Genomic DNA, 23,646 nt, shown 5'->3' on the forward strand with positions numbered 1-23,646 from the left:
GCGTTACTTCTGTACGCTTTTGCCTTGGGAATTTATCGACTTACATTTCATCCCTTGTCCAAGTTCCCCGGCCCAAAACTTTCGGCCTTCACTGGATGGTATGAATTATACATGGATATTTTCGGTGGACCTCGCAAGACCTTCGCCTACCAAATCCAACTCATGCATCAGAAGTACGGCCCTATCGTGCGCATCAACCCGCACGAGCTTCATGTCAATGACCATGAGTTCTTCGACACAATTTACGCGGGTGGAAGTGTTCGTCGAAACAAGTATCCTCCCAGTGCTGGAGTTCAGGGCACTCCGGACGGCATTTTTGGCACAGTTGACCACGAACTCCACCACCGAAGAAGGGCAGCAATCTCCGGGTTTTTTTCCAGGCAGTCTGTTTTGAATCATGAAGACCTCATCCACGAGAAAGTCGACCTCCTATGTGAGGTGTTCAAGAAGGCTATGCTCGCCGGCGACCTTATGAATATTCGAATCCCTTTACTTGCTTTCGCCACTGACTTTTATTGTGCCCATGCTCTTGGCGAGAATGGCGATATGAGGCTGCTGCAAGACAAAGAGAAGGCCCAATTGTGGCGACACAGTATCATTGGTCTATTGCATATGACGCCCTTCGTCAGGCAGTTTCCCTGGACAATCCCTTACGCAATAGAGCTGCCTCTTTGGTTTATAAAGCTGCTTTCGGCGGACATGGCTCTTGTGGTTCAAGTTTACTGGGTAAGTCGGGCTCATGCCTTGATAAAACACAGTTTGAGATTATCTCACAACACCATCCATGAGTAGGACATTAGACAGCAGGCAAAGGTTGCTATTGATTCTTTTAATTCAACTCAGGCAAAGCCTGGGGCCCCGAATGATCTTATGCAAGCCATTCTATCATCGAACCTGCCTGATTCGGAGAAGTCATACAAGCGAATGGCGCAAGAAGGCTTCAGTGTCTTGACAGCATCAGGTGACACTATCGCTCGGACCTTGACCGCAGCCATATATCATCTTCTTGCCAACCCAGAGTATCTTGGACGACTAAGGGACGAGCTGGATTCAGTCATGCCAGATCCGAACACACCGGTACATCTCAAAAGCCTCGAGAATCTCACTTGGTTTGTGAGTTGAGACCCTTAACTCTCATGATTTGTCAATGGTTGGAATTCTTACACCAGAGTAGCTCGCGGTTATCAAGGAGTCTCTTCGAATTGCTGCGCTTATTACCTCTAGGGCTGTACTGCAAGCACCAATAGAGTACTTGAAGTACAAAGACTGGATCATTCCGCCAAATGTAAGCTGAAATTACTGGCCCATCGTTAACCTTGATACTGCCTCCTCAAAATCATGCAGCACTTCTCTTTGTGATTGACTCGTTTCACTCATGTTCGCTCCAGACGCCGATCGGAACAACCCTTGCCGACCTCATGATGGACCCTCATGTATTCCCAGAGCCAAGAGATTTCGACCCTAGGAGATGGCTGGAGTCTGATCCTGTATACGCCCGCAACGTCAAGTACTTTCTGCCCTTTCACCGTGGCCACAGAAATTGCATAGGGATGAAGTCAGTTTTGACCGCAAAATCGCCGTTGTGTTCAATCGTTTCATGTGACTGACCTTAATCACAGTCTTGCATGGGCTGAGATGTACATCGCTCTTGCCAAGCTCTTTCGACGTTTTGACTTAGAGCTGTACGGTGTCGTACGGGAAAGAGACATTGATCATCACAGGGATTGCTTTCTGGGCGAGCCAAGGGATGACACCAAGGGAGTCCGAGTGAAGATACTCGGTCTACGGGAGTAAGAGGTTGATGCTGGGAATTGTTGTAGCTTTTGGTCAAGGTTGCGATGAAAAGTTCGCTTGCTCAACAACAATAGCAACTTGTTGCAGGTCCACGGGCGACATCAGTGCATCAGTAGCCTCAATCGACGACCCCTTCCCGGGCACTTTCAAGAGATTGTACACGCCCGTGCTTTATGCTTTGATTTTAGGTTTTTGGGCTGATAACGAAATGCGTTAAGCCGCACGTGCCAGCTGTGATGACATAGAGTCTCAACTGTCGCTGTCAAGTTGAAACTCTCGCAGTGAATGAAATGAACATCGACTCCTTCAGACTTAAGGGTGCATTAGACAGCTTGGCTGAAAATTGAGACTTCATTCAGCCTCTCTTGGCCAGTACAGAACATCACACCGCCGAGCTTCTGCGTTATGGCTTTTTCATCTTGGCGAGTCCGGAGGGTGGCTTGGGAAAGGGTATTTCATGATGGGGGCAAGTTGAGCCGTGACCCCTCAAAAGAGCGGACGAAGGGCGGCGGAGGTGCATATAAATTTAGCACCGAATGCGACTGTACACCGCCCGAACTGGGTGGAATAAACGATCAAGGAATAGTAGCCGCATGCTGATCAACACTATCCATGAAACCTGCAAGCTCGAACTTTGGAAATGTCTTGGCCAGCTCCCGGTGCTACTCGGATTACGAGGTCGGAGTCATTCGACGGTGCTCGGCGTCGACATCGACATGGAAGACTGACTGACTAGGCACGGGCACAGGCGCGGGAGACCCGCTGAAGGGCCCATTCCATCCCCACTGAGTCGTTGACGTCCTGCACGGAAAGGCTCTAACCTTAACCATTCCATCTCTGTTCTTCATCTTGCATACGCCTCTTCAACTCAATCTTCCTGTATTCGCGCTTGTTCTTCTCTTTCACAGTGATGTTTGGAATTGCTGGCCATGAGCTGAGAGAAGCATACACATGGTCTGATTGTTGGAGGCATCGAGGCGGCTGGGCATTTTCAATGCTCTCCCTGCTTCAGGCTGGTGCTCCACCGTCGGGGATCACTTCAAGAGGATTGGCTGACAGATGCATCAAGCCTTCAGAACAAGCACTCGCGAGATTCACAAGATCCTCGATGCTGTCGTTCTCGGATCATTATCCATCGCTCAATTGGCCAACGGCGCCCAGCTCTCTCGGCTCTGATCTCTCCCGCCCCTTCAGGTCACAGGTCGCAGAGATTCTGCCCAAGGACCCCTCCCGACCCCTCGGTGAGTGCCCTCAAAAGAGGAGCCAAGACAGGGCCAAGGTGACCTGAAGGGGCTTAGTGCCGCTGAGTCTCACACCACTCGCGTCCGCTTTCGTCTCAGGGGTTTGTCTGATCTACGATTTCCGCACCCTGGCTCGCCTGCAACCCCCAGCGGAATCTGTGACGCCAGGCCGCTAGTCACTGTTTGAGATGCCCATAGTGGCCACTCAGAGCCGTTGCCATCGTCTTTCGAGCTTGCCAAGGCCCGACTGCCAAGTCTCAATCACTTGCGTTCCCTTCCAAGCTTGAGACTTTGCGAGAAGAGTCTCGAGGGAATATCCCACCGGTCGATGCAGAATTGCTGCTTGTTTGCTTTCCGCCGAGCACAAGAATGCCGTAGTAGCCTCGGACGGCGCTCGCAGCATCTTGGCTCGTGTGCCAAATTTGGATTTTGGCTCAGCGGCCTTCTCTGCGGGCACCGAGATTCGACAGGGGAGCCACCAGAAGAGAAGGGCGAAAAAAACGTGCGAACCATGTCGCTCTTGAGACACTGTGGTTCCCCATCCTCGAGCCCCCCGTTCCCTTGGCGTTGACAGCTGGGACAAGGGACCGACCAGTTCGTCTCTCTGTCTGTGTGGTGTCTTCAACCCATGTCGATCTCTTCCTGTTCCTATTCCTGTCACGGCCTCTCCTCTCGGTCTCTCTTTCCCTCTTACCAATTATTCCCTTCGTCCTCAATTGTTGACTGCGTCGACAGTGGAGTCCCTGCCTCTATTTTCCCTCTTCTTAGTATTCTTCTTCAACCAGCCAAGGCGTGTTTTACATTGCGTTGCGTTTGCCGTTTGAACGGCATCTTTTCTTCGTCTTCTTCCGACAGGATCGTCGATTTTCATCCAACGTCAACACAGCTTGTCTGTTTTCTTTCCTTTTTCTGATATTCTTCTTCTTTCCGCTCCTTTTGTCGTAAACTTTATTCATCCATTTTTCGCCAATCCGCTCGTTGAACGACGCCCGAGCTCTGAGAGCCGAATTCGAGATTTGAACCGCCCGTCCGCCGATCGATTCATCTGTCTGGTGAACTTCAACAACCGCCCCGAGCGCCTCTTTGAAGATAGTTCCCATGTGGCGACGACCGCGATAGCCCGAATTTCCACCCTCTCTCCCGGCGCCAGAAATGGCGCTACTCTCCTCCGCCCTACTGGCCCTCTCGCTAGTCGCCCGCACCCAAGCATGGCCTGCACTACCAACCGATGACGGAGACTTTGGCGCCTTTATGACTCTTCCCGTCATTCCTTATACGACGCAGCACGATGCCAAGGACAACGTTGCCCCGCGAGGGCTTCCTCTACCGGCGGATGAGGGTTCGGAGACGATGATGATGACGCTACCGGTGACTTCGAAGCTGAGGAGGAGACGTGTGAATGGGAACCGCCCGCGGAAGCTTTTGCTCGACGACATTCTGACCGACGACCTGGAGGCTTTGCCTGCCGCTCCAAAGCTCAAGCCCCCGGTCTCAATCAGAGGCATGCCGGTAGACGATGAAGTCGACATGAAGGCTACCTTCGTCACCTTGCCTGTCATCCACTCCACGAAGCGTGGGGTCTTCAGCCGACAAGTCGAAGCGAAGCTCGCCAACCGTTCAGACGTGGCATACTACGCGCAACGTAAGCTACCGCAACCCCTCTTCTAATATCAAACATTGCCAAGAACCGTGTTTGTGGACTAACAAGAATCAGTCAACATCGGCACGCCCCCACAACCCGTCTACGCCCAGCTTGATACCGGGTCCTTCGAATTGTGGGTGAACCCGGATTGCAGCATACTCAGCGCCTCCGATCAACGCTTCTGTGAGGCCGTCGGCTTCTATGACACCGCCAAATCATCGACCGTTACTCCATTGCGGACGACGAAGACGCTGCGCTACGGCATCGGCGCTGCCAACATCACCTATGTCCGCGACAATCTAGCCCTCGCCGGGTCACGGCAGACGATGCAGAATGTTCAGTTCGGTGTCGCTACGAGCTCGGAAGATCAGTTCGCCGGTATCCTTGGTATTGGTGCGGGTGAAGGAGTCAACACGCGTTACAAGAATCTCATCGACGAACTCGCGGCTCAGAACGTCACTAAGACCAAGGCCTTCAGTCTGGCTCTGGGATCAAAGGATGAGCAGGAAGGGGCCATCATCTTCGGTGGAATCGACACCTCGAAGTTTTCTGGATCTCTGGCTCGCCTACCGATCATTCCTGCCGACCAGTCTCCCGATGGTGTTGCGCGGTACTGGGTTGAAATGACCCAGATGAGCATCACCCCGCCGAGCGGACGAACACGATACTACCCGAACAGCAACATGCCTGTCTTCCTCGACAGCGGAGCTACTCTCACCCTGCTGCCTATGGATATCGCGAACACGATTGCGTCCGACTTTGGCTCACCGGGTCTCGATGCTAATGGATTCTATCCCGTCTCCTGTACTCTGGTCAACCTCAACGGAACTGTCGACTTCGACTTTGAAGGGATGAAGATCAAGGTACCATACAAGGAGATGATTCGTGAGCTGCGCACAAGCCCGCCGGTTTGTTACCTTGGCATTGTTCCGAATTCGGATTTCACGCTGTTGGGCGACACCTTCCTGCGTTCAGCCTATGGTACGTTGGAAGCATGATAATTTTCACCGAGAATCCCGCTAACAAACCCTTTTAGCCGTGTTCGATCTCGATACTAATGCCGCCTACCTTGCTCAATACGTCAACTGTGGCACCCGGACGATGGCTATCAACCGCCCAGAAGATATTCCTGCCATCAAGGGGTTGTGTCCCGGTGCCCCCGTAACGTCACCGGTCAATAACGGTACCACCACCGTGCCCAACACTGGTGCCGGGACCGGCTCAAACTCCGGATCTGGTTCCGGGTCTGGCTCCGGCACAGGTTCCGGCACAGGATCAAATCTCCCAACCGGCGCCTCTCCAGAGACGTCGGGGCTTCCGTCGGCAGGTTCTGGGTCATCAGCCTCAATATCCTCCTCCAGGTTCGCTGCGATAGTGTCAAGCGTTATCTTGACATGGATGGTCTTGTAAGAGATGGGCGATGGACGGGCATGTATATGTTGGAACGTCTGATAGGACATACGTAAAAGAATCATTGGGCATCATGAGCGGGCTTGGGTACTGTGTGTCTGGCGTACTGGAACGGCGGGGCCTCACTTTCAATTCTTGCATAGTGGAGGGATTAATGATTACTCGGCGCATGGAACGTAGCGAGCATTGTCAAAACCGCCCTGAAATAGATATAATGCAAATCACCACATTGGCTGTGGAACGAGAATGAATCAGGGCCCAGTGATGGAGGAGCTTTTCTCGTGAAAGCCTCTTCTGACCTGCTCGCGTCACATCTTTTTCAATATGTGCTGTCAGTGAATAGTATTGTTCGAATTTAGGTTCCAGGTACCGGGCGTCTCCCAGAAACTGCTGTTTCTCGAGGTTTTTGCCTCTTGCCTGCTCAACTATCACTCCGGACGAAAAGAACGAGACATCGCCGGCTCTTCCAACCACCTCTCAATCGATCGGTACATGCCCGCAGTATTGTTGCCCGGCACTAGGTCCAAGTCGATGTCATAGCCCAGCGTGCTCTGCGCCGCGCCAAGATACCTGTAGCCCTGGGGGTACTTGGCCAAAACCTCAGGGGCAAAGGAAGGTACCCTCCCATCGACAGGCACCAACTTGTCCTTCTCGTAGACCAACTTGACGAAGACGGCCTTCCAATCTGTGGTCTTTTCATAGAAGAACATGAAGCGACAGTCACAGTCGACATCGTATTCGAAGCCGTCGGGGTGTTGGAACCGCTGCGTGATCGTAGCCTTCATCTTGCCGACGGCGCGGTTCTTCTCAGTATTGAGTTCGACAAGGGTACCGCATTCGCGATGCATGATGAAGGCACCGGCTTCTTTCCCACTGATGGAGATGCGGATGAAGTCTTCGATGGGCTGAGGTCCACTCCAAGCTACACGTGGCTAGTGTGTTAGACTTTTTCACGGGGGAGGAAAAGCGTGCGCACTTGTCCACACGATGGCGTCGTCGGCGAAGAGGGAGCGGTAGTTGGCCCATTCGCTGGCATCGCGGTAGACCGGCCAGCCTTTGCAGAGTTCAGAAACAGCAAAACGTTCGAGGAGCTCAGTGGTGGTGCCACCGAGGTGGGAGTATTGACGGGTGTGGGGGTCCGTCATGATGACTTCTGCTTGCTAGAAATGAAGAGGAACACTAAAGAAGCGAGAGGTAGCTGGACGATGAAGTTGGGAAGAAATCAATGCCGATGATCAAGGTGGCTTAACGTCGAATGGGTAGGTGGTCAACCTAGGTACTTACATCAGTCGAATGGGAAGCTGCAGCTGCAAGGCAAGCAGGAGACAACCCGAGGTGCATCTTTCCATTTAGCTGCGCCCTTGCACCTGCCGTCGGTTTGTAACTCCGCCATCGATGCCATATTTGGAAGCTTCAGCTCTGGGTACGACTGAGTACCTGCTTCCTTCAGAAGTCGTCATGCTTGCAACCTACTCGACCGTGTCGTTCTTGATGTCTGGGCTGTGTCTCACTAACGGTTACTCGTGCAGAACGTCATGCAAGACATGCTATGTTCTAATCTAATGATACTTTCTAATGTCCGTCTTTCTATTCAGGCAATATGTCAGTCCTTATACAGTTTTGACTTTTAATCGCGGTCAATGCTCTGAAATGTCGCTCACGACCAATCTCCGTCATCCGTGATTCTCTCTCCTCGCTCAGCGTATGCCAGAAGCTCATCCACCGTCCATGGTTTGAAGGTGTGTCCCGGAGGCGTGTTCGTGTTTTGGAATGGCTTTCCAGAGAGAATGTGAGCTGAGCACTTGTCATAACTATCGTACGCGTACTGCTCAGGGTTGTGTTCGGAAACCCATCTATCAACCTGCTTGAGAATCGATGATGGGTTCTTGGCCACAGCATCCCAGTCCGTATTGTGAAAGTTCTCCCGATTCTTGAACCCCATCTTCTGGGCACAAGCCACGCGTTCGAACCTGACGATTGACACGTTTAGACAAAAGACCAAAGTCGACTAATGAAAAGGTACAGACTCACCGGAGTTTGTTTTGAATTCGGAGGGCCAGAGGTGCATCGGTCCTTCCACTTAGATGAAGCAGAGCTGCCAGAGAGAACGCATCCTCGAGTGCCATGGTCGCACCACTCGCCGACGTGGGCAAGAAGGTGTGAGCTGCATCGCCGATCTGAACAACCCTGGCCTTCGGAGAGACCCATTTCTGCCTCGGATTGCGCCACATGAGCTTGAAGTCCACAACTCCATCCTTGGGCGTCATTTTGATAATCTCTTGTATCCAAGGTGCCCACCCTTCCACATATGGCAGAGCATCCTTCGGGTCAGCAGGCTTGGCCCAGTCCTCCTGGGCGTTCCCGTCATCCTAAAACACCGATTATCAGTTAGAATACATGCCAAAGACACGGCTAGTGAATGAAGCATCGACTGACCTTGTGGGTAAGCATCCATATCATATCTTTGGGAGTCTTCCCCATGACCAAATGAGCCCCCGAGCCAAAGAAGAGTCGGCTGACGCATTCAATGTTCCCGATAGCCTCAGCGACCAAAGGATTCTTCAAAGCCAACTCAACAGGAAACGTGCTCCTGAACAGAGCAAAGCCTGAGCTTATAGGTTGCTCCTTGGTGCCGGCTATCAATCGCCACGATCTGGAACCAATGCCGTCCGCAGCAACAGCGATGTCTGCAGAAATCCTCTCTCCGTCTTCAAGCTCAACGCCAGCTTCGTCTTCAGTCTCAAAGTAGTCGACCGCCTTCGCGCCATAGCGAATTGGAATGCCGATGTTGAGAGCATACTGATGCAGCAGCGAATGGAACTCCGACCTGCTCATGCCCAGACCCTCCCCAAGCTTGCCAATCTTACTTCCGTCAAATTTGTATGCATCATAGGATCGGGGAAATGGCGTCTGGTAGCAAGCTTCTAGAAAGCCAGGCCACTGCTTCAAAGTGTGCACCACGGAATCTCCAATGCCGATAATGTCACCTTGACTTTTGGTTAGCGAGAAGATTTTGAGAAGAAGGGCGCTGTTTCGGTGTTACCGTAGTCGTCGAAGTTGGGTCGTCGGTCGATGATGCGAATATCATGGCCCTTTCGATATCCTTCGATAGCAAAGCCAAGCCCGGCAATGCCACCACCGACAACCAAAATTGAGAGACCAGATGACGGTTCACGCCGTATGATATCGGCGGTCGCGAACTTATTCGTAAGGGAGCCCATTTTTGCTTTTTAACCGGCGGGTGATAATAGAGATGATGTCTGCAAGATTGTTACTATGAAAAAAAAGTTCTTAGAGACCTGCCTTTGAATCTAGATATTTATCTGACTTGAAACGTGAGGCTAGAATCATCACGGGCGGGCATCTCGGGTGAGTTGCGGTGCCGACTTGGCGCGGCGTGTGGGGTCGGCCGTGGATCCTGACGATCCTCGGGGTCGGAACGCCCCTAGGTGCCGGACAAACTTGTCAAATCGCTCAGCTAAGACCACCTGCAAGGACAAGAATGCCTGATTGCTTACGGATCGTCCTACTACGAATCGGGTATGATGATCAATACTTGCATCTAATCAAGTTGCATCCAGCCTGGACCGGCCGACGGCAACGTGTAGCTCCCGGCAAGAATTCTCCGATGGCCATAGCTCGTCCTCAGTTGACATCAAACAATGGAACCGGGTACGTGATCGATACGCGAATGCCCATTTGTAATCTGTAAACATGATTCATGCGCGAACTCCATATACTCACACTTGCTGAGCCTGTTATGAGCTATCGACTGTGGCAAGACCGGACTTGTCTCAGGGGCTTTGTTAGTCAGCGGGAACAGTCGAGAAATTGAACAGCCCGAGTGGGCGTGCTAGAATCTCCCTTTACGTCGAACCGTCACATCACAAGGCCGGAGGCTTCGACCGGTGTTTTTCACCTCAGATTGTACAGGCACACCGCAGGTTTGTGATGCGTATTCGTATTCGCTTTTGTGTAGGTGGTATCACCGCCAGTTGTGTCTGTAGTAGTACTTATGGGAGCTACGACTTTGTGTTAAATGAAAATCCGTGAAGGGCTTTCTGTGGGGAAAGCTCTGCGGTGGGAGTGTAGGTTCGGAACTTGAAGATATGTCATGAGCCACATCCGACATCTCATTGGGCCTTCAAAGCCTTAGAGAGGGTCTTCTTTCTTTGCTTGATCATATACGTGTACATTGTGTAAGACCCTTCACTAATGTTAGATGAAAGACTCTCAAGGAATTGGGCCACCAAATGACTTACCGGGAATATACAAGCACAGGCAGAAGTAGAAGATTGGCGGGATAGCAGTGCTGACTTGACGACCTGACTCAATGGCCTTGTACAATAGCCACCATTCGGACGCAATTCCGATGGGGTACAGTGGATAAAAGAGGGAGTATCTAAGCCAAAGTGGTCAACATGAGGGCTTTTCCAAGTCCCAGGTCACAGATGCAGGTGTGTTTACCTTAGCCAGATAAGGCTAGATGTTGCTTTTCCATGAAGATTCAGAGTCAGGTACGCGTAGCGAACGAAATCTGCAACGGACCACGCCAGTACAAGCGCGAGGTATGCGTTAGATGATGCGGTGCTCTCCGGGAAGCTGAACCACACCATCCAGACAATGATAGTACGGGCAACAACTTGGAGTGCCGTCGTGCCTACGGGCGACTTCACAAGACCTAGCCGATGGCATTCGTCAGAAAATAGCTCATGTAAACCTCGTCCCGGCTCGTCTGCCCATGTCACTCACCGACAGCAGCATGCACCACCTCAATCAACGTGAACGTCTGAACCCATCTCGCCCGTGGCTCTGTCGCCTGAAAAATAGCGAATTTGCCGTGGGGGATGTTGGCAACGGTGCTGATGAAGATAGACGCCCATAGGCACGCGAAAACAGTGTTGTACAGCGTCAAGTACACGACCCGGGGCCCCACTGAGCGCCTAGACGCATCGTCTGCGCCCGCCTTGTTTCCAGCCATTCTGCGCACTTCAACGTCTGCTTCCTGGATGTTGTTCGACGTCGAGTTTGAAATCCTAGATGGAGATAAACTCTGTCCCCAGCGAAATCCATTTCTTTCGCCAAGAAGCTGACTAAGGACAACTCCACTGCCACCCAAAATGGGCATGCCGAGGTCGAGCGCGAGTTGCTAGCCCTGTATGGACGCGGGGCCGATCGGTGACAGCAACCTGCACCGAGCCTCTTCACCGAGGATTAAGACAGCCATGCTGAAATGCGAGAGCTTGACAGAGTTTTTGATTTTGACTCATCCACGCATGAAAGAAAATGAGACAAATGAACGCAGCCCATGAGATGATTACCAATAATGCGCATGGGCAGGTTGGAACTTCGGCGCTGTAAAGCAGTTCTCGGAATACCAATTCTGTAGGTGACGTTGGTTGCGGCGGGCGAGAAACTGCCCAAAGCCTAGTTCGAAATAAAAACGATTTAACCAAAAGGTTCATTTCTAAATAAACTGCCTACCAATCAACCAGTGTTTGTAAGTATGCTGAACAAGAGCCGTTGAAAGTGCCGGCCGGCTATTCCATGATTCATCGGAAAACCCGAGAGCGATCAACACTACGTCGGCCACATTACCTCCGACTTCTCCACAGTCTGGGGGAGTGAGATGGCATCTGGATGCTAAATCGCGGGGTCCCCAGCCGCTCCCCAAGATCTCTCGCAAACATGTTTCCTGAAGTGGAAACATTAGGCACATGAATCCCGGTCCACGTGGACTACGGCGGTGGAAGCAATTTCCTCTTCCAAGAGATGATGCAGTCATTTCTCCCGCAGCTGGTGTTCAGTGCAATAGACGATCAATAAGTCGGCTCGGACTATCTGGTTGTTGGTTCCTGAGCCGACGGGATACCACCCCATAGCGAAAGTGACCAGGGCTGGGCAAAGCTCGACTTGCCCTTGCAGAAGCCGGTGGGATATGGATGCCTGTGATTTCCCAATTTGTAGCAAGCCGGCTCTCATCACCAGCACAGAGCTATCTTATTACGGTGAGACTGGGCTGCCCAAAGTGTCTGATCGTATATTTTTACAAGAGCGTGTGCGTTCGACGTCCTTGGTATCTCGTCTCTCCCCACACACACAACGTTCTCTTACCAGCTTCAAAAGATGTTCCGCACTCCGCTGCTGTGTCTGCTCTCTGCATTCCTCTGGGCACAAGACATCATACCAACGGTCAGCGCCGAGTCGATTCAATGTGGCAATCCTTCTTCATTCTCCAAACCGCGCGTCTTCATCCTCTCCGACATCCTGAACGAGCCAGATGACTCCATGTCATTGGTTCGCCTGCTTGTGTATTCAAACCAAATTGACATTCGCGGGCTTTGCGCGACAACATCGTTCTTTTTGAGGAATACGACCCATCCCGAAGAGATGAAGAAGATCGTCAACGCGTACGGCATGGTTGTTGGCAACCTCAATCAACATGTCTCTGCGGATTTTCAGTTCAAGAGCTCCGACGAGCTATTATCCCTCGTCACATCCGGGCCCACGGTTAGTGTTCCATTCACAACCAGCTTTCTGAGGAAGAGAACGATCATAACTAATTACGCCGTTGTCAGGTTTACGGAATGGAGGCTTTGAATTCCACACTCAGCGAAGGCGCAAAATGGCTCATCGAGAAGCTCGAGGAGTCGTCAGATCCCCTGCACGTGAGCCTTTGGGGCGGCGCCAACACTCTTGCTCAGACTCTTCAGCACATACACGCAGAGAAATCTCCAAGTGATGCTGCGCTGCTGCGGTCACGACTCAGGGTCTATGCGATCTCAGATCAAGACGGCACCGGCACGTGGATTCAATCTCAGTGGCCAGACATCTTTTACATTTCTAGCATGCATGGTTTCCTAGAGTTCGGAGACGCAACTTGGACGGGAGTCAACACCAACGCCAACGGACTGGCAAACACCGCCAAGATCACAGACGAGTGGATCACCCCGAACATCCGCGTTGGGCCTCTGGGCGCAGCCTATCCCTTGATCGAGTTCAATATGGAAGGAGATACACCAAGCTTCCTGTGGCTCATTCAAAATGGTCTTTCTGCCACCGAGCAGCCGGAACTGGGCGGTTGGGGAGGTCGATACTCTCAGGTGGTCGATGTCGACGGCATCAAATGGTATGGAAACTCGTTGGATGCCCTCACATTGTCTGATGGGACTTCATACTCGAGTATTCAGGCGACGATCTGGCGCTGGAGAGACGCTATGCAGGACGACTTTGCCGCGCGGATGCAATGGACCCTGAACCAGAGCGTCAGCGCCGTTGCTCATCCGCCTCTGGTCAGTGTGAATGGTTCTGCAGGCCCTGAAGTTTTACGATTCGACCTCAAGGCCAATCAGTCCATCATATTGGATGGAGAAAGCACATGTGACGCCGATCATCCTGAGGATTTGAGCCAGCTCGATTTTGAGTGGTTTGAGTATCCTGCAGCACAGGTGTACCCGCCGCAACCAAGTGGCCTTTTCATTCAGCCACTCGCCTCACCCTCTGGTACAAACGGCGTGCTCTCTCTGAACGAAGCTGGATTTGCGAATGTCACGCTTGGTCCAAAGGTTGAGGTGTCGGTTGAAGATAGCGCCTTCACGGATGGCAAAGAATGGCAGGTGGTCTTGCAAGTTCGCACGAAGAAAGGGCCACATCCAATTAGACGTTACAAGAGGATTATAATCACAACCAAGGCCTGATTAGCATCATTTGTTTACAGCTTAGAGGAGGGACGTAGTATTCTAGTAGGCATCATGATAGTGTAATTGGCAAATATTCAAGATGTACGTGATAAAAATTGCACGAGACCGTTCACTGGGGGAAAGATACATTCCATATTCATGATCAGTATGAAGCAAATGATCAAAGAACAAAATCCCGGGGAGTCTACATTCGTGAGAGTAGCAGCACTGACGTGTTTTACCCGCTCGATGTCATGTTGACAGCCGGGTTAAATATGAACAAGGCACCAACCACACTGATCAAAAGTAATACCTGTGCCCCTATCCTCAAAATGGTCATCCACGCATTTGGAACGGTACTGCCTGGCTTTCCCCCGGTGACGTCAAAAGAAGTCGACCCAAAGCGAGTCCCAGTGATGGACCCGCGAGACAGCCACTGGGGAGATCTAGGTGACCACCTGGATGGCGATGAAAGTACACCGTCAATAGATTGCCATCCCTCAATGTCATGGTTTCCTGTCGCCGGCATGACAGGCGTACTGGCAGGCGTGGATAGCACGGCCCTCCGACGGAATGGATGAGGCATGTCTCCTGGAGGGCCGTACTGTGCGTTACGAGCCGACTGTGGGCTCACGGGGAAAGCGTCAAAGGCCTCGGACTGGGCGGTTGAAGGGGTGAATATCTCGGTAGTCCATAGGATAGTGGTAGTAGTGGGCACCCGCACGGGGCCTAACTTGGTGTATTTGGTTCAGCGATAGGTCTTAATCGGCGTAGGGGGTTTAGCGCAGTTGCTTTAATAAGACGAGGGAATGTTTGGTCTATAGAACAGCATTTCAATAATTCTAAAATAGAAATAGTTAGGCTAGAGGAAAGAGAAAGTTCCACATATTCATAGAATAGAAGATAATAGTACAACCGGGCGCTTCTGTGTCCATCCCCATGGAAATGCGCCGACCACGGCAATATGAAGAACAGTTTCTCTTATAGCAACTTTCAATTCATTTCTATATGGTAATCTTTGGGAGACTCGGAAACAATGTAGCGGGGCAAGCCGAGGTTCGAGTCTGGCAGAATTGTGTAAGACAGAGATTGTGTCAATCTAATTCGTGCTATAGCGGATGGGAAAGGAAAGGACTACAGTTTCGCAATTAATTTACATAATAGAATTATTTAAACCAGAGCTTGGTTTCGTGTACGTCAAACCTCAAAAAGCCACGAGAGTTTGAGGATTCGGCTTATCGTTTCCTTCAGCGTCCGACCAGAGCACGTTCTCGAAACCAACAGCCTTCAGCGTCGACTCCCACAAGTGCTCATCAGCCAAACAATGCGTACGCCCGTCGTCGAAGCGCCACCACCCCTCGAGCAGCCCAAACACTAGATCCAACCACGACAGCCTCGTCGTGAACTCGACGAGAACCACGAAGCCCCCGGGGCGGAGCAGCTTGCGGATGTTGCCGCAGGACGCCGCGAGGCTCCTGGTGGCGTGGACGCAGTTGGACGACAGCACGGCGTGGAACCGCCCGCACAGCTTCTCGGGGGGCGTCTTCTCGATGTCCAGCGGCACGAACTCGACGCTGCCCGGGGGCAGGTGGGCGTACCTCTTCTTCGCCTCGGCCAGGAAGGAGGACGAGATGTCCGTGTACGTGTACGTGAAGGGGACGGCGTTCTCGACGAGCTTGTCGAGCACGTACTTTGTCGTACCACCGAGGCCGGCGCCGACCTCGAGGATCTCGACGCGGGACGTAACACCCGCGAACGCGCGCCCGATGATCTCGCAGGCGAACTTGGACGCGGCCACGAACATGGGCGCGTTGGTGTAGAACTCCTGCAGCAGGCCGCGGCTCTTGCCGAAGATGAGGCTGAGCGGCTCGATCGCCCCCGTGAGGCACTCGGCCAGCTTGGAGCCCGCGACTTGAAGGAGTTCGTGCTCGCTGTTGTGGAGGGGATGGTCTCGGATGAGCTGGTTGTAGATCGCCCACGAGGGTGTCTTGTCGACGGGCTGGTAGGTTCGGAGGAACCTGCCGTGCTGGGGCTTGACCAGACCGCCGTCTTGGAGGATTTTGTAGATGATCTGGAGCAGATTTTGGTGCTTGGGGAGAGTGTTGGTGATTTTCAGAGCCTCTCCGGGCGCAAGCGCGTCTAGGTTGCAGCTCATCCGGGCCAGCGATTCGGTGACGAAGGCGAAGACCAACTGTTGCTGGGTAGGGAACACCTCGTCCCAGAACCCGGAGCATCCTGCCTCGTCGGAGAAGCCGAGGACGAGATCAGTTGAGTTCTTGAACGTGTCTCGAATCTTTTGAAGCGCTGCGGGGGACTCGGCAACTTGCGTTAGTTGTCGAGGTTTGTTCAGCGTCGATACCATTTTCTTGGCCAACTTCTGCACCAGAGGTCCCGTTTCGTTGGTGATCTGAGTGCCGTTGGTGTTAGTCAACCATTTTAAAAGATTGGTGCGAAAGTCTCGGGGGTGGGGGGTGGTTCTTACCCTTGGACGCATCATGATGGAGAAATGATCACCATCGACGACAAACGTCTCGACATCCCCGACTAACCTATCCCAGCCTCTAGGACCAAACGAACTACGCTCCACGGTCAACCACTCCATCCAGTCCGGGTTAGCCTCCTTCTGTAGGCCGCTCTTGGCCGTCAGGATCTTGTCCGCCTCGATGACCTTGTCAGAAAGCTTGTCGAAGAACCCGTTCCGGGCCCAGATGATGAACGTGTGCACCGGCCTGGCATGCGCCGGGAGGGGAACCGGGTCGTAGTTCATGACGCACTTGACGCAGCCCGCGACGTACGTCTTCTGCTCGAGCGTCAGGGGCCTCCGCTTGTCCGTCTCGGAAATGCTGTCGAAGATGCCCGTCATCTCGCAGACCTCGACGGTCACGTCCGGGATGCCCTGAAGCTTCTTCGGACACGCGGCGTCGAAGACGAGGAAGCTGTGGATCTGCTCGCCGCCCTCGACGAGCTGGCGCAGGGTCTCGTAGGCGAACATGCCGCCCACGGAGAAGCCGCCGATCATGTAGGGCCCGTGGGGCTGCACGGAGCGGATGGCGCGCGCGTAGATGGACCCGATCTGCTCCATGCTGCCCGTGAACTCAGACGCTCTGCCCAGGAAAGGCGCTTCAAGCGCGTAGACTGTCAGGTTCGGAGCTAGTTTGGGGAGGTGGAGGTAGACCGCTGCCGAACCGGAGCCGTCTGTGATGAGGAACAGGCGTTGTTGGCTCTGCGGCTGGCCCTGGAGAAGGACGACGTTGCTGTGGTACTCTTCAGGGTTAAAAGGCTTCACCGGCGGAAGGACCACTTGGGGAAGAAGTTCCTCTGACGGAAAAAGGATGGAGTCGTCTAGCGAGAGTGAGCCTTTGCAGATGGTGACGGGGAAATTCGAGGGATATCACGGACCTTGGAAATTGTCACTGGCAATAGTGCGGACCACTTGCGATACGGTCGCGCAGTCCGCGAGAAGAGAAGCCGGGAGCTCGGTTCCAGTCTGCTCCTTCACAGCTCCGATGATGGCAATGCTCATGAGAGAGTCGACGCCGATATCAGCGAGAGAGGTGTCCATGCCAATCTCGCTCGGATCGAGCCCGCTCTCCTTGGCGATGACAGAAAGAAGAATGTCCTTCATGTCGACACCCTCGAGGCCTGGGATGCCAGATATCGGGGAATCGGCGACTGGCAAAGTCGGCGGAGTCGAGATAGCGGACGATGGCGAATTCTGGGTAGAGGCGCCGCTCTCGTCGGTGGGCTCGTCAACGATATCCGCCATCGAATCGTCAAAGTAGGCAATGAGCTCTGCTATCGTGGTCGGGCCGGCGATGAGGGTCGCCGGCAGTTCGATGTTCTGCTCCGACTTCAGTCTGGAGGTGATGGCGACCGTGAGGAGGGAGTCGACGCCCAAGTCCTCCAGTGTGGTGTGGTTCTCCACGTCCTCCAGCTGAGTCCCGACCTCGGCACTGATAACCTTCAGTACGGCGGAGAGTTGCTCATGGTCCGAAGTTTCGCGACGGGAGACCTTTGCGGTTGGCTTATCGGTGGAGTCACTGGTCACTCGGGGCTGCTTGTCTTCCTTCTCGACGGCAATCTTCTGCTCTAGCGGAGCAGCCTTGTTCTTGACCGCATCGGATTGTGTTGCTGAAGGCAAGCCAAGCAGTTGGCGGAGGCGGGCTTTCTTCACCCGCTTGAACTTGAGACCCTCGCCGATGGCAACGGCACTGGTCTCGTCAAAGACGGTCGTTTCACAGATCACACTGCTGCCGTTGTCCGAAATCTCCGCGCGGACGTAACAGAGGTACTGCCTCCCGCCTGTCAGCTCGTTGCTGAGCTTCAAGGCATCGCAACCGGTAGACATGTAAACCACGTCTGCCGGATTGGACGCATTGGAGTTGAGCAGGAAGCCAGCTGTTTGGGCGATGCAGTCCAGCCAGCAGGGGTCGTAGGTGAAAGACGACCCGGCCGGAGTCTCGCGCAGATCCAGTTTGAATGCAGCCTCGGTAAAAGACTGGTCGATGAACACCTCGTTGATGGACCAGTATTCGCTCGAGTAGTCCGTGATGGGAGAGAAGATCTTGTACACCATCTGCTTGAACAGCCGGTACACGGGATGTTGAGATGCGGGCTGCATGAGCTCGGCGGATCTCGGCGCGATTAGGGCTCGTCGAGCTTTCCATTCGTCCTTCTGCGTCTGGTGGGGAGGTGCAATGACAAGCTCGCAGCGCGAGTGGTCCTTGTCCGAGCTGACGGTGACGACGAAGGTGTTGGACCCTGTCTTGGTGGTTGCGCGGACCGTGACGATCTGCGGGCTCGTCGACTGTGCCAGGAAAAGGGGCGAGAAGATGTCAAGTTTCTGCAAAACCATCTGCGCATCTGAACCACCCGGGCTCATCTGACCGTGCAGATAACGGGCTGCGCTCCAAGCCATCTCCTGATAAACGCCGCTGGGCGTGAGTGCGATGCCGACGACGTTGTGACCATCGATCAACTTGCGCAAAGACGGCTCCTGGAGATCGACCGAAAACTCGACCGTGCCGTTGTCCTTTGCGATGTCTTCGGACTCGAGCCGGTGCAAGCAAGTGCCCAAGGACGCCTGTCCGGGACTCCGGGAACCCTGCAAGGGCTTTGTCTTCATGTCTCTTTCGAGGGCTGCAACGCCACCGCGGTACTGGATCCAGAAGTCCTTGAGGTCGAAATGGTATGTCGGGAGGTCCAAGACGGACAAGCTAGGCTTGTAAGGACGATGGAACTCTGCCCAGTCCACGGAGACGCCACTCGTGTAAGCTTCCGCGACAATTTGAGAAAGAGCCTCCCAAGTAGAGCTTGCGGATTGCAACGCCGGAAGAAGCTTGCAGGGGGCAGCGAGTGTGGACTTTGCCATTGAAAGACACATAGCGCCGGGCCCGGCCTCCACAATCAGGGTGTTGTTGGTGATGTATCCAGCATCACGAGCCGCCGTGATCGCCGTTTCAAAACAGACCGGTTTGCGAGCCTGCTCGGCCAGATAAGAGGCCGAGAAGACACCCTCCTTGTCGACCACCCGCCCAAGAAGAGTCGAGACCACCGGAATGGATGGTTTACAGAACTGGGCAGACTTGGCCACGGTCTGGTAGGCGTCGAGCATGGGGTCGAGTTGGGCTGAATGGAATGCGTAAGGAGTCGATAGGTAGGTCGACTTGATCGAATTGCCTTCTCTCAGCGTCGTGCGGAAGCGTTCCAAGGCCTCCATTTTACCGTTGACAACAACCGACATGGGGCTGTTGAAGCAGGCGATGGCGATGCCCGCCCCGGGGGTCTCGTCGATGAGAGTCTGGACCTTCTGCGCAGGTGCACTAATCGCCAACATACCATGGGTGTCTTTCACACACAGCTTCTCAACCAACTGAGCCCGCCGACCGACGAGGAGAAGAGTATCGGCGACCGTCAGCACACCTGCTGTACAGAGGGCCGCATACTCGCCCAAGCTGTGGCCGAGTACGGCGTTGGGAACAATGCCCCACGACTTGAGAAGCTGAGCGATTGCAATCTCCAGAGCCACGATGGCGAGATGTGTGCGCGTTGGGCTGGCTCCGTTCGACTGTTCTCTGAGAATGAGATCGATGAACGGCGGCAGGCCCAGGGTCTTGGCGATGTTGTTGAGTTCCAAGATCGACTGCTGCAACCGCGGGCATGAACCGTAAAGATTCTTAGCAAGGCCGAAGAACTTGACCCCTTGTCCCGGAAAGACGAACACAATGGAGCCCTGGCCGACGCTGTTGACGACGTCGGTGGTCCTTCCAAGGTGTGAGGAAAGTGCCTTGATGAGGCCTTGTACACTCGATGCGCAGAAGGATGAGCGCAGAGGCTGATGGGACCTCCGTGCGGTCAGAGTGTACGCGATGTTCTCGAGTCCTAAGTTCGGATACCTGACAAGGTAGTCGAGGAGCCGTTGTTTGTTGCCTCTGAGCGACGATCGGGTCTTTGCCGAAACTGTAACAACTTGGACGTTGCGAGGATCCTTGCCGATGATAGACCTTCGAGGCGGCTCTTCGATAACCATGCAAGTATTGCCACCCTGTGCGTAGCTATTAATGCCACATTCAATAACACAAAGATAGATGAAACCCAAAACTTACAGTCGCGCCGAAGTTGCCAATCATGATTCTTCTTGGTTCTTTGTCGGTCATGAAAGGTTTCAATTCGCGAGCAATGTGAATGTTAGCTTTCTCCAGCGGGGGAAATTTGCTGTTGATTCTGGTTTTGATCCCAGCGTGAGGAGGTATGGCATTCTCCCGGAACATCATCAGTGCCTTGATAGCAGAAGTAACGCCAGCTGCATAGAAAGCAGAGGTTAGCACGCTTTGAACTTATGGAAAGTGTTTGAGATATACGTACTGCTTCGCCATGACCGACATTGGCTTTGATGCCGCCAACGTAGAGAGGGTTCGTAGGTTCGCGACCGGATGCAAACGTTGACACGACCGAGTTCATCTCGGTAACGTCCCCAGCCTGGGTTCCGGTTCCATGCATCTCGACGTATTGGATTTGGTCGGGTGTCAGATTGGCTTTACGCAAAACCTGGTTGTATAGTTTCTTCTGCGTCGGGCCGTGAGGCTGCGTTATGGACAGGGCGTTCGCCGAGTGGTTCGTCGCGATACCCCTGATGATGCCCTGGATGTTGTCTCCCGCTTGGATCGCATCCTCCAAACGCTTGAGAACAATAATGCCAACACCCTCCCCGCGACAGTAGCCATCGGCGGTCTCGTCGAAAGTCTTGCAGGAGCCCGTAGGGGAGACGAAGCCAGCTCGACTGAGGCCTGCCCAGAGATTCGGACCGGTCATGACGTTGGCTCCACCAGCCAAAGCCATGTCGCAGTCACGACCAAGGAGCGAAGCGCAGGCCAGCTCAATGGATGCCGCGCTGGAAGAACAAGCGGTGTCGAGGACATACGAAGGCCCCTCGAGCTTGAAGAAGTAGTTCAGTCTTCCCGAGCCAAACGAACGAAGACCACGTGTGACAAAATACATGTCGATTTCCTGGCTGATGTTGTACTCTCGCCAGTCATCCGTCGTAAGCCCTACGAAGGACCCGACGTTGCCTCGATCCGGCTTGGCGTCGTACCTGTAGCCGGCTGTCTCGAGTGCTTCGTACGCTGCCATCAGCAGCAGCCGCTGGCATGGATCCGTCTGAGCAGCTTCGCGGGGAGACATGTTGAACATGAGGTTGTCGAAGTAACCTGGTTTGTCCAAGAAGCACCCGAAAGCAGAGAGGGTGGAGTTCGGGGTCTTGCCGGTTGGATCGCAGTGAAGGTCAACGTCGAAGCGATCTTTGGGCACCTGTGCAATGGAAGCAGAAGCCGTCAATACATGATACTCAGAGGTGCAACGGAAAGCTCGACGTCATTCTCACCTTTTTGTGGAGGTCTTTCCCTTGCACAAGAATATCCCAGAAGGCCTGGAGGTTGTCACCACCAGGAAATCTACCAGACATGCCAACAATGGCAATGGCATCCTGGGGTTCACCAGTCTCGGCAATCTCAGATAATTGGACCTTCGCATCTTTGAATCCGGACGCAGCGAGGGACTTCTCCAGGAAGCCTCCCGCGTTAGAAGGGCCGAACACGTGAACCGAAAGCTTCGAGCCCGACGAACGATGAAGAGCTGAATCGAGGGTTTTTGACGGGAAGAGCTTTTCTTGGAAGATGTCATGAAGAGCTTGTCGCAGGAACTCGTACAGAGTCTCGCCGTCGTAGGCAGATCCAGTGGTCGGCGAGAAGAGCACAGTCCCTTGAGGAATCCTGGTAGTGAACACAGGTGAAGTACCGATTATTGCGCCACCATCTGGAGCGGCGAGATGGGACGCATGGAAGGCGGTATATATGGGAAGGGATGTGCTCCGTACACCGTACATTGCCGTGGAGGACAGGAAGGACTGCAAGACAGACGGAGGTCCGCTGACAGTCAACGTGGATCGCGATTCCGAACTGACGTAAGTGTGCCTGTGGGCGAAGGTTGACTACGCAGTCACGTTAGAGATGTGCTCATTCAATGACGAGGGAAACTTGCTTGGTTCTGATGGAAAGCATCTATCTTTGAGCGTAGCTGTGTGGCGTCTTGCCCAAGGGCGACTACTGACCAAACTCCGGATGTGGCTTCTATAGCCACGGAGCGACGGTACGCATGAAGTCCAAGCCTGATCGAAAGCAACACAATCTCTTGAGAAAGCCTTGTGGCATCGGCCAGGCTAGTCGAAGCTGCAGCAACTGCGGCGGGCAAAACCTGTACAGAAGCCAACCAAGTGTCGTGCTGGACCTGGGCCATCGCTGCTAGATTGGAGGAGGCTTGGGGTCTTCTCAGTGCGGCTGGGAGCGCAAAAGGCTTTAGCAGTTTCCTCTACAAACCAGTTGTCTGAATCCACCACTTACTGAATGAGATCGCCGAGCTGTGCTATGCAGAGCAGGACCGGTGACAAGATTGCTTGCGCAGCCGGATCGCTTCGGGCCTCTGCGAGCTCCGCGACGGTGTGAAATTCTGGTATCAACTTCCTGACACCTTCCTCGAGGGTCGACACATGTGTCCGGAGGTTGTTGCCTGCATCGAGGAGGAACTTCTGAAGGTTCCGCGAGGATTTTGCTTTCTGGGAAAGGTCGCGCAGGAAGGGACCAGTTTCGACAGTCTGGTCACCAAAAAACAAGAGTTGATCCGACGCCATGCTGTATGATGCGCTGAAGGCAGCAAAGGCCAAAAGGTATCAATGTAGGTATTGTTCAACCAACTTTCTGGTTTGATGGGAGATATTTCGTGTCAATATAGTCAGAGACACTCAAGACATGGACAACATCAATATTAACATAGCCTAATGCGATAACAACATCGGATGAACACGAAGCCTGTCATCGATCCTTGCAAGACGACCAGACACGCGGTATCAGGCTAACCGAACACCTGGTTGCACGGAGGAACCCCTAAGACTCGGTGGCTTGGCACCGCCAACGGTTCTTGGCCTTTCAAGTCGCCGATGCATCTTCGGAGCCTTCCGTGCTTTTGAAAAAGTCAGACATCAGCATTCGTGTTGTCTCGGACCCTCACGCCGTCAGAGGCAGCCATATTGACAGCCCGCTTAAAGGCCAGTTTAACAATCTTCATTCTAGCCGGCGCTCTCTAAACTAGTCTGAACAAGCTCTGTCCCTGGGGACTACGCTTCATGATTGGTGGTACTCTACATACACCATGTGTTTATGTTCCCCTACGCTCTAGTTTCCCGATTAGTCTCCATGCCGATTCCTGCAAGACTTCGATATTCAAGCGATCCAAGTCCCCCTCGTCACCAATCAGCTCCGTCTGATTCAGGACCTTTAGTAACTTCTGGACAAGCAATGAAACCAGTTGGGTCCGCAGGAATGGAACATCA

The 23,646-nt window shown here is 53.4% G+C and overlaps 5 protein-coding genes across 5 annotated transcripts; 2 read left to right on the top strand and 3 right to left on the bottom strand.

Annotated features, from left to right (window-relative positions):
* Positions 1 to 4,187: 4,187 nt before the first annotated feature.
* On the top strand, positions 4,188 to 6,087 carry COL26b_014210 (uncharacterized protein; the record flags this gene model as incomplete). Its single annotated transcript, XM_053186787.1, has 3 exons — positions 4,188 to 4,677; positions 4,750 to 5,658; positions 5,714 to 6,087. The coding sequence occupies 3 exons, from the start codon at positions 4,188 to 4,190 to the stop codon at positions 6,085 to 6,087; spliced, it is 1,773 nt and encodes a 590-aa protein (XP_053029264.1).
* Positions 6,088 to 6,515: 428 nt separating this feature from the next.
* COL26b_014211 (uncharacterized protein) lies at positions 6,516 to 7,232 on the bottom strand (the record flags this gene model as incomplete). Its single annotated transcript, XM_053186788.1, has 2 exons — positions 6,516 to 7,009; positions 7,064 to 7,232. The coding sequence occupies 2 exons, from the start codon at positions 7,230 to 7,232 to the stop codon at positions 6,516 to 6,518; spliced, it is 663 nt and encodes a 220-aa protein (XP_053029265.1).
* A 512-nt stretch (positions 7,233 to 7,744) lies between these two features.
* Positions 7,745 to 9,308, bottom strand: COL26b_014212 (uncharacterized protein; the record flags this gene model as incomplete). The annotated part of the gene is made up of 4 exons (XM_053186789.1): positions 7,745 to 8,057; positions 8,119 to 8,456; positions 8,524 to 9,074; positions 9,131 to 9,308. The coding sequence occupies 4 exons, from the start codon at positions 9,306 to 9,308 to the stop codon at positions 7,745 to 7,747; spliced, it is 1,380 nt and encodes a 459-aa protein (XP_053029266.1).
* A 2,905-nt stretch (positions 9,309 to 12,213) lies between these two features.
* COL26b_014213 (uncharacterized protein) lies at positions 12,214 to 13,784 on the top strand (the record flags this gene model as incomplete). Its single annotated transcript, XM_053186790.1, has 2 exons — positions 12,214 to 12,597; positions 12,666 to 13,784. 2 exons carry the CDS (start codon positions 12,214 to 12,216, stop codon positions 13,782 to 13,784), a joined length of 1,503 nt encoding a protein of 500 aa, XP_053029267.1.
* Positions 13,785 to 14,970: 1,186 nt separating this feature from the next.
* On the bottom strand, positions 14,971 to 22,947 carry COL26b_014214 (Type I Iterative PKS; the record flags this gene model as incomplete). The annotated part of the gene is made up of 8 exons (XM_053186791.1): positions 14,971 to 16,173; positions 16,249 to 17,123; positions 17,166 to 20,310; positions 20,631 to 21,572; positions 21,646 to 22,033; positions 22,145 to 22,251; positions 22,372 to 22,390; positions 22,661 to 22,947. The coding sequence occupies 8 exons, from the start codon at positions 22,945 to 22,947 to the stop codon at positions 14,971 to 14,973; spliced, it is 6,966 nt and encodes a 2,321-aa protein (XP_053029268.1).
* Positions 22,948 to 23,646: the final 699 nt, after the last annotated feature.

The sequence above is a fragment of the Colletotrichum chrysophilum genome, assembly GCF_026319265.1.
Source record: "Colletotrichum chrysophilum strain AFK26 chromosome Unknown scaffold_309, whole genome shotgun sequence".
In the NCBI taxonomy this organism is placed as follows: Eukaryota; Fungi; Ascomycota; class Sordariomycetes; order Glomerellales; family Glomerellaceae; genus Colletotrichum; species Colletotrichum chrysophilum.